This window comes from Dipodomys merriami, unplaced genomic scaffold (assembly GCF_024711535.1).
Source record: "Dipodomys merriami isolate MVZ:Mamm:240054 unplaced genomic scaffold, mDipMer1.0.p SCAF_10, whole genome shotgun sequence".
NCBI lineage: Eukaryota > Metazoa > Chordata > Mammalia > Rodentia > Heteromyidae > Dipodomys > Dipodomys merriami.
The window spans coordinates 44,845,752-44,858,311 of record NW_027202271.1 but is presented as its reverse complement, the minus strand read 5'-3'; the positions used below and the strand labels follow the sequence as shown (position 1 = coordinate 44,858,311).

Below are 12,560 nucleotides of genomic sequence, written 5' to 3'. Positions count from 1 at the left end.
CTCTTTAGGAGAGGATGCTACAGGTATGATTGAATTCCCTTGAAACCGATCAGTTATTTTGCTTGAACACTGTAGCCATTTCTGCCTTTCTTCAATAGTTCTACCACAGCTGGTGTAGCCTTAGAGCCCCTTCTCAAATCCAATCTGGTTCTTCCTCCCTTTTCACAGAAGGCTTTAGGAACCTTACCTTTCTTTTTTCTCTGTATTGCCATCAACTATGCCATCATTTAGGTGATTTTCTCTTCTTAAAATGACCTGTGGAAAATAAAATAAAATACAATTAAAAAAAAATGACCTGTGGAGTAGAAAGGGATCAGAAAAAGAAAAAGAACATTTATATTACATGCCAACTAAAACCATTAAATAATAATGGCAATAGGATATGATGACAAAGCTTTTGGTCCTTGCCAAATATCAAAAGAGCAATAATCTTTGGTTACAATGATTAAACATAAATGCAGCCCCAGTCTGAGGTTGAACAGACAGTGAACAAGCATATTTCCTTATAAAAGTACTTTGTATATAAGGTTGTAGTGGCTTCTGATAGTTACTATCTGGTAACCATGTATAATGACCTTTTTTTGTTATAAGTCTCTGGTTCTAATTTCCTTCCTTCCTTCCTTCCTTCCTTCCTTCCTTCCTTCCTTCCTTCCTTCCTTCCTTTATTCCTTCCTTCCTTTCTTCCTTCCTTCCTTCCTTCCTTCCTTCCTCCCTTCCTTCCTTCCCCCCCCCCCCCCCCCCCCCCCCCCCGTAGAGCGCTAGCCTTAAGCTGAAGAGCTGAGGGACAGCGCCCAGGCCCAGAATTCAGGCCCCATGACCAGACCCCTCCCCCCCCCAAAAAAAGGAGTATGTTACTAAATGAGGCATTTACTATACTCCTTCCTAAGCACCAGATGGGGAACACATTTTCTATGCTAGTTCTAGGAAGTAGAATGTGGAATTAATCCGTCTTCCTCCCTGAAGAGCTCTCCACTGGTTAATTTCTTTTTTTAAAAAATACTAAAAAATGGATCCCCCACACATGACCCTCACCCCACCCCCTGAAAAAGTCTCTAAAATGTCCCAGATTACTGTCTAAAATGGAACCAGGGAGCAGCTTCAACAATTCAAAATTAGTCTGTTACAGTCATCACAAGCATGCCTTACTTTTAAACAAACAAAAAAGTTTTTTTTAAACAACAAAAACTAGTACTGATCACTTTCTGACAATACACAATTATCAAAATTAACTAGTACTTGGAAGGCGAAGCGGGGCATACCGACAGGCCTTGTCTCACATGAGTGCATGTGGGTAGGTGCAGGACATTTGTCATTATTGCAGAAACAAATTTTAATTTTTAATTTTAGTTTTATTTAAACATTGCTTTTAATTTGATGCTGAGACCAGCTGTGCTGAAAGGCTCTGAAGAGATGTTCAGCAGCATACACCTGCGGCTCTTCTTTGGCTCTGGAGGCTCCAAGGCAGCCAATATTGCTTCGTCAAACACATTCTTTAGGCCTTTCTGTATAAGTGCAGAACACTCCACATACTTGACAGCCTTCAGATCATGTGCCAACTTTTCAGCAGTCTCTGGAGTAATAGGCTTCTGTTTGTTCTTGGCAAGTGTCTCAGTAGTGGAAGGGTCATCTCTAAGATCAGTTTGGGGCCCAACAAGCAGGAAAGGAGTCTTTGGACTGTGGTGAGTAATCTCAGGCACCCACTTTTCTTTCACATTTTCAAATGAAGACGTAGAAACCACTGAAAAACAGACTAGAAATACATCTGTTTGTGGATAACTCAGTGGTCGTAATCTGTCATAATCTTCTTGCCCTACAATATCAAAAAGTCTAAGAGTATATGGCTCTCTACCAATCATAACTGTGACTGCATAGTTGTCAAAAACAGTTGGTACATATTCAGATGGAAACTTATTTGTTGTATTAGATATCAGGAGACATGTTTTACCAACAGCACCATCGCCCACAACAACACACTTAATTGTCTGCATGACAGAAATAGTTTTGTATCCACTTTAAATAATTCAAAGTTGATGATGACCTCAGCTTCTCTGCTGAGGCGTTGGCAGCACTGTGCGGGGTCTCCTCGCTTGCCAGATGGGGGCACGCGCCTGACCTCAAAATAGTTATTTTTTTTATGTAGTTATACTATTAATACCAAATTGAGTTTCTTTAAAAAATAGGGTTGGTGTATTATTACCTTAATAGTAAAGTGCTTGCTTGGCATGTCAAACTTTTCCCCCGCCTAAGAACAAAACAAAACCTCTAAACTTATTTCTGTGGGTGTACCTATCTATGGTGGTGTCCATCTGTAGTCTCAGCCACTTGGAATGCTGAGTTGGCAAAATCAGTTCATTCCATGAATTGGAGACCAGCCTGGGGAATATAATGAAATACTCTTCCTAGTAAATACATAACATGGGCTGGGAAGGTGGCTCAGTGGTAGAGTGCTTGGCCTTGCATGCTCTAGGCGTTGGGTTCGATTCTTCAGCACCACATAAGCAAAAAGAAAAAAGCTGGAAGTGGCACTGTGGCTCAACTGGTAGAGCGCTAGCCTTGAGCTGAAGAGCTGAGGGACAGCGCCCAGGCCGAGTTCAAGCCCCATGACGGGACCCAAAAAAAAAAAAAAGTAAATACATAACATAAGATGTACAAAACTAAGTGATATTCATTGTATTCCATTATTATATAATCATCACATCCATTAATTCCTGTAACTTTTCCACCATCTCAAAGGGAAACTCTATGTCCTATAAATAATAACACTGTATTCTTCTCCTGCTCCTGAGATCTTGGTAACCACTATTCTACTTTTTGCCTCTATGAATTTGATTATTCTTAGGTGTTAAAAGTGTAGTCAAGCAATAGTAATACTTTGTGTTTAGATCATTTCACTGAGCTTATGCTTTTATTTTTCATCTTTTTCACTTAATATTCTCTTGTGATTATATGCTATGTTTTTCTGTTCACCCATCTGTTGATGGACACTGGTTGTTTCTACTGTTCAGCTGTTGCAAATTGTGCTGCATTGAATTTTGGTGTGCAAATACCTGCTTGGTTTAGATTTTAATTGAGGTTTTTAAGAAGTAAGGATGTTATTAACTAAGCTAGAGAATATAATTTCCCCTCCCTGAGATGTATGGTAAAGAAGTGAGATATGAAAGAAGGGGTATTGGCTGTGATACATTTGATACCTTCTAGAAAATCCATTACTTGTTGTCTTAGGAAACAGTTCTGTTTTAGTTACTTTATGTTGTGTGACAAAATAACTGGCATAAACAGCTTAAAAGAATCGAAGGTTTATTTTGGCTCAGGATTTAATAAATTCTAGCTTATACTTTTTGGATGCTTTGATTCTGGACCCATGGTGAAGCTAAACATAATGGTGACTAGGATATGTGGAGAAGGTTGTTCACCTACGAGTAAACAGGAAGTAGGGAAAGAGGGACTAGAGACAAGATATAACCTTCAAATGCACACCCTCAATGATCTGTATTTCAGACAGGCTTTCCACCTGAAGTTTCATGATTTCCAAAATAGAATCATCACCAAGCATTCAACACATGAGCCTGTGGAAGACATTCCATATTTAAAACATAACATTCTGTGCCTGTCCTCCAAAGTCTTAGGGTTATCTCATAGTGCAAAATTCATTTAGCCCATATATTAGGCCAAATCAAGACTGAAATCACAAGGCAAGCATTAAATAACATAGCTCCATGTCTGGAATTTATGGGGAGGGACACACTATAGTGGCATGATATAAGCTCCAGGAGCTTATGCATTCCTGCCCCCACAGCCTCTTTCTTGGACTGGCATCACTCATTCCCCACAGTGTTCCTCAATAGACAGTCTGCATTTTATTATAAGGCTTCACCCTCACAGCTTCATCACTCTCTGTGCTATCCTACAGGGGATCTGACCCTGGTACACATAGCCTGGCCTCTCATGATTTCCTCTGGAATCTGAGTGGAAGCCTCCATGACCATACAACACTATATGCCTACAAGACCCACATCAATCTGTTGCCAGTTTGAACAGTAACTGGCCCCCCTTGGACCATGGCTGCAGTGGCCTCTGTGCTGTTAAGTGACTGAGCATGGTGAAGTGAATCCTTGAAAACCCATTTCTTACATTGCTCTGTATGAGCATGTGCCATGGAGCTCTTTTCTCAAGGTAAAGTTTTTTTTTCTTGTTTTATAAGTCAGGTTATGAGTAGAATGCTTCTTGGGCATTTTCACCTTCTTTCACTTTCCCCCTTCTGCCCCCTTCCATCCTTACCTAGTTCATTTTTTTTTTATCATAATGTATATTGAATACAATTACTGCATTTGCTTTCCCTTCTTCTGTCCATTCCTGTGCCCCTCCTTTGTCTACCATACCCCCCACAAGGAAAACAAAACCAAACAAATTAAAACAACATAAAAACAAAAGCAACAACATAAAAATGTTGCCATTTTTGGGAGTTTGTTTGATAAATAGTGCTTTAGATGTTCAGAGCTATTATGCATTTGGCTTTTCACCCTTCATATACCTTCCTTCAGTCAGCCCATTCATGGGTAAATACATAAAGCCCTGTATAAATGATAATGTTTAGTTTTATATGAGATCTAGCTTCCACATATGAGTTTGGCTTATATCACTTGACATGATTTATTCTATTTAGCTCTGTCCATTCCCTGTAAATCACATAATATTGTTCTTTCTGATGGATGAGTAAAATTCTATTATGTATATGTACCACAGTTTTTTGATCCACTCATCTATTGTAGGGCATCTTGGCAGTTTCTGTAACTTGGCTAATGTGAATAGCACAGCAATGAACATATCCTAACTTGTAAAGTTCTAAGTAGATGTCTAAGAGTAGTATGGCTGGATTATAGGGCTATGTTTAACTTTTTTGAGGAATTTCCAAACTACCCTCCAGAATGGTTGTATTGGTTTATACTCCCACCAACAGGTACAATAGGGTTCCTTTTCCCCATATTCCTGTCAGCATTTGCTATTGGTTGAATTCTTATGCAGGCCAGTCTCACTAGGGTGAGATGGAATCTCAGTGTTTTGATTTGTATTTCTTTTAAAGCCAGGGATGTTGAGCATTTCCTCAAAGCTTTATTGGCCATTCCATTCTTACTTCTGAGAAGTCTCTAGTTCCTTTGTTCTTTTATTGATTCATTTATTCATTTTTCTTTTTGTGTTGTTGGTCTTGGGGCTTGAACTCTGGGTCTGGGCGCTGTCCTTGAGCTCTTCAGCTCAAGGCAAGCACTCTACCACTTTAGCCACAGAGCCACTTCTGGTTTTCTGCTAGTTAATTGGAGATAAGAGTCTCTGGACTTTCCTGCCTGGGCAGGCTTTGAGCCATGATACTCAGATCTCAGCCTCCTGAGTAGCTAGGATTACAGGCATGAGCCACCAGTGCCTAGAAAATTTATTCACTTTTTATGTGGGGGTTTCTTGAGCTCCTTGTATATTTTGGATATTTTGTTGATGTAATAACTGGTAAAAATTGTCTCCCAGTCTGTTGGCTGTCTTTCTAGTTGTGCAATTTGTCCTTTGCTGTGTGTTAATTTGATATAATTCCATCTGTCAAGTCTCTCTTCTATTTGCAGTGTCCCAGGGACTCTCTTTCAAAAAGTTCCTGCCTATTCCTATAAGTTGTAATGTTTCTCCCACTCTATCTTTTAGTTTCAGAATATTGAGGTCTTTAATCTACTTTGATTTGACACTTGTGCATAGAGACCAACAGATTTAATATCCAGTTTTGTCCATATGGACATCCAGTTTTCCCAACACTAATTATTATTTATTTTTTAATGTTTTTATAAAGGTGATATACAGAGGGGTTACAGTTACAAAGGTCAGGTGAAGAGTACATTTCTTTTTGGACAGTGTCACCTCTACCCTCACTGCTAGCTTTTCCCTCCCATCCTTACCCATTTCAACACTAATTATTGAAGAGATGTTTTACCAACTTATATTTTGGCTTCCATATCTAATGTCAGATAACCGTAAATATATAGTTTTATCTCTGGGTTTTCTGTTCTGTTCCATGGTTCTTTAGGCCTGTTTTTGTGCCGGTAGTAAAGTAGTTCTGTAGTAAAGTTTGAGGTTTGGAATTGTGATACCTCCAGTATTGCTTTTTTGCCTAAAATTGCTTTGGCTTGTGGTTTTTTGTTGTTCATGTGAATTTTTGGATTGTTTTCTCTATCTCAGTGAAAAATGTCTTTGTGATTGTGAGGGGGATAGCACTGAATTTATAGATCACTTTTGGCAGTATGGCTATTTTCATGATATTACTTCTACCTATCCATGAACATGGGAGGTCTTTCCATTTCTGATGTCTTTCAGATCATTATAGTTCCACTGGAGATCTTTGGCTTCCTTGGTTAGACTTATTCCTAAGGGTTTTTATTTTGTTGTTATTTGTTTGTTTTGAGACTATTGCAAATGGGATTGTTTTTCAAGGTAAAGTTTTTTTTTTCTTTTTAATGAGTTAAACCTTTACAATTATTTGAGGGTCACTAATTCCAACATCTAAGAGACTAAGGTGTGAGTATTGCAAGTTTGAGACTAGCTTGGACTGCATAGTGATACCCTTTTTTAAAGAACTTGGTTATTTAATCCATTACTTTTAGATTCATCCTCAGAGTCATGGACAAAACGTAGACAAATGTTTTATTAGAACATAAAAATGGTCTCAAGTCTAGTTCCCAAGAGTCCTAATTTCCACCTGAAAGCTTTTGAGCACAGTCTTTATTGTCTGTATTTCTGTTGAAGAACGTAAAAAAAAATCATATATATATATATATATATGACAGCACCTAACAGCCATTTTTGCTTCTGTATGAATTGCTTTGTGCTAGATGATTGTATGGTTTTTGTATGATTTTAACTGTGACTGGTTTTAGTTACTCAGTAGTGGAATGTCAGCCTGGGAGCCTAGAATGCTTAGTAAAAGACTTCAAAGGGTTTACAGCCCTGACCAAGGGGGCAAAGTCCTCAGAATTATCCCCCCACAGCTGCAACACCCCTCCCAGAGGCCGAGGCAGTAAGGCCCTAGGGAAGAAATATAATGTTTTAAGAAACCTAAGCAACTCCATTTTTGTTTAACACTCCATCTCAGTTCTGCGATTTAACTCATGATCCACTTTAGCCCCAATGCTAGGAATTTATGACAGAAAGCCATGCACAATTCTTGGAGCCATAGATGGCGTTTGCTTAAGGCAGGTGTTAGCCCCCAAGTTGTGTTGCCCCCCAGCAACCTAGGACTAAGAGTTTCTAACCAACCCGTTCTTCAGAGCCCAGGGCGAGACATACCATACATTCTGTTGGTCCTTTCTGTCAAGCTATGGACCAAGGACATTTTTCTGTAAAGGTCAACCAATCATTATTTGCCCAGGTTAGCTTGCTTTAAATGTAAATGTTAACCAGTCATGTAATTTCTTATGTAAAAGTTCCTTAAAGTTGTTTGTTTAATACTATAAAAACTGCGCTGATTCTATGCTCAGGGCCTCTTAGCGTCACCGGTTACCATGTGCGCGGAGGACCAAGCTTGAGCTTGCAATAAACCTGCTCTTTGTTGCTTACATTGATCGTGGTCTCTGGTGGTCTTCTGGGGGTCCCCGAATTTCGGTATAACACTGTCAGCATTTTAATCTTCTGAGCTCCCATCAGAATTGTCTGTTAAGCTGAGTTTACAGAGGTTAATATTGTTTTATATTGATTTTGTAGGTTTTTCTTTGTGGTGTTGAATTGAACTCAAGGCTTTCTTTTTACTAGGCTGATGATGTAATGCTTGAATTACGCATCCAGCCTCTTTAATTATTTTTTGAATAGAGTTTTACATTTCTATCTGAGCAGGTCTGGAATGTGACCCATCTCTATATTCTATGGTTGGGATGTCAACTCATTCCACTATGCCTTGCTTTTTATTGGTTGAGATGAAGTCTTGTTAATTTTCGTTCAGGTTGGCCTTGCACTGCAATCCTCTGATCTCTGTCTCCCAGCCAAGTAGCTAGAGTTACATGCCACACTGATTTTGTAGTTTTTCCTAATGTGATTCTATTTATATATTACCAACGATCTAGTGTATTTTGTATGTTGTGGGCATCTGTTACTTGCTTGAATAAGTTTGTTTCCTAATTTCTACTATTGATGTGACACTGTGTTATAATAAGAAATAGATGTTGGAATTTCTTCCCACTTTATGGCAGAAAGCTCCTAAAACTGGAATTTTCTAAGTGATAAGAAGAGTGAAAGAGAGCTTGCTTCTTTTATTACTTATAATAAACCCTCTACTGCTGTACCTTAGTTTATGCTAATGAAATAGCTTAATGATTCTTTGGTTAGGTAGCTTTAGGTTGGGGATTGTTGTGTTACTTGACTCAAAGTCCAGCTGCTTACTGTACAATAGGATAATGGAGACAAGGTATCAGGATAAGGAAGATGGCTTTTTCAAAAAGCTGACTAGACAGAAAATAGGGGGCTCTAGGTACTCAGTTCCTCTTGCTAAGAAGCTGGTCTCATTTATATGTAGATGGTTTACAAGTATTGGTAGAGTGGTGGGCACTTTTCACAATGGGTAAGTATAGATTGGGGTGTACCATCTCATACTGGGTGGGACAGATGATTCACATGACTTGTGTAAATATCAAAAACAAAGATCATAGCTGGGTGGTGGTGGCTCACGTCTGTAATCCTACCTACTCAGGAAGCTGAGATCTGAGGATTTCGGTTCAAAGCCAGCCTGGGCAGGAAAATCTTATGAGACTCTTATCTCCAGTTAACTACCGGAAGATTAGAGGCTTGGAACTTTCAGCTAACTATACCTCTTACCCCCAGGAATAAAGAGAGGCTAGGAATTTAGTTAATCACCGATAGTGAATGATTGAAGTAATCATTTCTACTTAATAGAACCTCCATAAAAACCTTACATTTTAGGATCTGGAGACTATACAGGTTGTTGAACAAATCACTATTCTACCAGGATACTTCTTACGCTTAAGATTTTTCTAAATCTTGTTCTTTATACTCCTTCATCTGGTAGTTCATTTTTACCGTTTAAATATCCTTCATAGCAAGTCTAAGTAAAATGTTTCTCTGCATTATTTGAGGTGTTAGAGAAAATTATTGAATCAGAGGAGGAGATTGTGGGAAACACTGATCTGTTGCCACGTTTGACAGAACTGTGGATAATCTGGCAAATCTATTATATTTTTTGGTATGGAAAACCACACATTTAGTTCAGACCAGTAAACACAGTACATGGTTGGATTTTTTTTTTCACATGTCAAAAGACAATAGCCTTGGCCGACTTTCTACATTCTCATAGTAGGCCTGGATTCTTGCTTTTTTCTTTCTTTCCTTCCTTCCTTCCTTCCTTCCCTCCCTCCCTCCCTTTCTCCCTCCCTCCTTTCCTCTTTCCCTCCTTCTCTCTCTCCCTCCTCTCTCTCCCTGTCTCCCTCCCTCCCATCTTCCTTCCTTTCTTCTCCTTGTGTCCTATATCTCTCCTCTTTCTCCTCTCTTTCCCCTCTCTCCGCTCTCCTTTCTCTCCTCTAGGTCCTTGTACTCTCCATGATTTTTTTCACTCACAATTGGTGCTCTGCCACTTGAGCCATATCTCCAGTTCCAGCATTTCATTGATTAAGTGGAGAGGAGTCTCTTGAATTTGTCTGCTATGCCTAGCTCTGACCTGCAATCATTAGCTTTCAGTTTCCTGAGTAGCTAGTATTAGAGGCATGAGCGACTGATGCCCAGCTTAATTAAGGAGTTTACTTAAAATAGTTGTAGCAAACAATGATATATGTAAGCCCAAAAGACATGGAAAGTAGAAGAAAAACAAAACAAAACCATTATAAGGTAGGAGATTTAATTTTATATTTTTTGAAATCTCTAAAGGCTATATAAGAGGCTACAATTTAACATGTCTAAGTACTTGTCCAGTGCTTCTTAATCAGAGTCACCCCTTCCTGACTGTTCCTTGCCCCCAAACTCTTTTTGCTTTTTCCATTTTCTTTATCACATATGTACATTGAGTATTCTTCCTATATTTGTTCTCTATTTTCATCCATCCATTCCTCTTTTACAACTTGATGGAGACTTCTCATGTGTAGTTCCTTTCATTGTCTTTTAGTTTTGGCCAGAGATTTGTTTTTGTATTTTTCATCTTCAGTACTTATCAAAATCCTATGGATAACAAAATACTTTGGATAACAAAATACTTTGGACAACAAAGTACAGCCTCACTAACACTTTTGGGTTATAGTAGTTGCTGTTCTGAGGTGGGATACAGCTGTGAACTCTTTCTCTCTGTAATTGTTCCTTTTGAATTGTACCTTTAGTGTTTTCTAGCATATGTGTTGAAAGCATAGTTTTACAACTAATATTCTTCCCTTGTTTGTCTTATTAGACTTTCATAGACCACCAAGTCTCAGAATTCTGAAGAACATAAGAACAGATTTAATATCCCTTATTGGAAATTTTTGGAACCAAAAGTGTTTGTTGGATTTCAGATATTTTTCATACTTATATGTATGCAATATCTTGGGAAAGACAACCCAGTCTTAACACCAATGGTTAGGTTCTTACATGAAATTTATGTTTATATATATATGTATATATAATACATATAACCTGGAGGTAATTTTATACAATAGTAAGATAATTTTATGCATGAAATAGTTTAATATGGCATTTCTTCTTATATGTATGATAATACATATAAGATGTATAGATGTCGTGATTTACACAGGAAGTCTTCCATAAAGGATGCTCTTAGTATTATTGTTGGTTTTTTTTTTTTTTTGGGTCCGGTTGTGGGGCCTGAACTCTGGGCCTGGGCGCTGTCCCTCAGCTCTTCAGCTCAAGGCTAGCACTCTACCACTTGAGCCACAGCGCCACTTCCGGCTTTTTTCTTTTTGCTTATGTGGTGCTGAGGAATCAAACCCAGGGCCTCAGGCATGCAAGGCAAGTGCTCTACCACTGAGCCACCTTCCCAGCCCCAAGTATTATTGTTTATTATTATTGTGAAGACATTTATTCTCCTTATGAGAAAAGGTTTATATTGATACATGGTTTATGAATATATTGTAAATATCTGATTTGATTTTTCTCCTTTGTTTATATTTCAGACTCCTGGGAGAGTTGGCTCTCAAGGTTCTGATTTAGATTCTTCAGCAACTCCCATAAATGCAGTGGATGTGAATAATGAAAGCTCTTCAGAGGTATAAAATTATACTTTGGTGGCAAAATTCATTATCATTTAAAGGAAAATTAGCAACTATTTTTAGCAATAATTGATGACTTATTTTTATAGGAAAAGTTCTCAATGTTGTGTCTGTTGCCAATAAGAACATTACTTTTGAAGTGTATATACCTGTCAGTTGTGAGACTGAGAAAGTGCGTATTACTGCCAATTTGTCTCCCATGCTTCGGTCATCTTGATTTAATGAAGCTTTTTTCAGTCTTCTAATAAAGAATTAGTGGTCAATTCATATCTCCTTGTTTTATGTGTTTGTACTATCATGAACCATTCAGGGTAATGAAACTTAGGTTGTCTTTAAAATGTATTCAAGACCAATTTTATAGAAAGTTGCATTAGTATTCTTATTTTTAACAAGTAGTATTTGCTCATGTTAGAAAATGGAGATAAGGAAGAGAAGAACAAAAAACTCATCCATACTGCTGCCAAGAGAACTAGGACAAGACTGAAGTGGTAGAATACCTGCAAGCCCAATGTCCTGAGTTCAACCCCCAGTATTGCCACTAAAAGTAGTTTTTTTCTTTGGTGGTACATTACCAAGGATTGAACACTGGGCCCCATTCATGTTAGGCAAGTGTTCTAATACTCAGTTATCCACATAGCCCCAGTATTTTATATTTATTGTCTTTTGTGTTCATAAGTTACATAAGTTGTTTTGTATTGTTGCTACTTAGATTTTTCTATATTATTCATTCTTGTATCTTTAACCTTCCAGTTGCACTGTCTTCTTCATAATACATCCTTTTGATTGTCTTTTATGAAGGTTGACTTTCTAGATTCTAGGTTTTATTATAAAATTTATTTATTTAATTTTTTGTTTGTCAGCTGTGGGGCTTGAGCTCTGGGCCTGGGCACTGTCCCTCAGCTCTTCAGCTCAAGGCTAGTGCTCTACCACTTGAACTACAGTGCCATCTCCAGTTTTCTGAGTGGTTTATTGGAAATAAGAGTCTCATGGACTTTCCTACCGGGCTGGCTTTGAACCTCGATCCTCAGATTTCAGCCTTCTAAGTAGCTAGGATTACAGGCATGAGCCATTGGTGCCTGGCTAAAATTTTTTTTATTTCATGCTCGTTCTTGAAATAAGATTTTGCCAAGTGTAAAATTGTACATATTTTTTCCATATATTGAGCATATCCATCTCTTTCCTTTCTGGGTAACACTGTACTGCTTTCAATCTATTGTATGTTGTTTTTAGATAGTCTTTTCTTCTACTCCTCCAGTTGTTTTTATAATCAAGCAACCAACCCTGTCTGTATCTCTTTCTCTCATATTTCTGATTGTTATTTTATCCAGCTTGGGATTC

General features: G+C 38.2%; 1 protein-coding gene and 1 pseudogene across 3 annotated transcripts in view; one reads left to right on the top strand and one right to left on the bottom strand.

Moving 5' to 3' along the window:
* The window catches only part of Eea1 (early endosome antigen 1), a 102,576-nt gene that overhangs the window by 18,132 nt on the left and 71,884 nt on the right, over positions 1 to 12,560 (top strand). For both annotated transcript variants that reach the window (XM_069989760.1, XM_069989751.1), the window contains exon 2: positions 11,127 to 11,219. In XM_069989760.1, coding sequence (XP_069845861.1) covers positions 11,127 to 11,219 — 93 coding nt within the window. The remainder of the gene's footprint in view (positions 1 to 11,126; positions 11,220 to 12,560) is intronic.
* LOC138838001 (cell division control protein 42 homolog pseudogene) lies at positions 1,047 to 2,108 on the bottom strand (annotated as a pseudogene). The gene has a single exon (XR_011375535.1). The product of XR_011375535.1 is annotated as a cell division control protein 42 homolog pseudogene (transcript).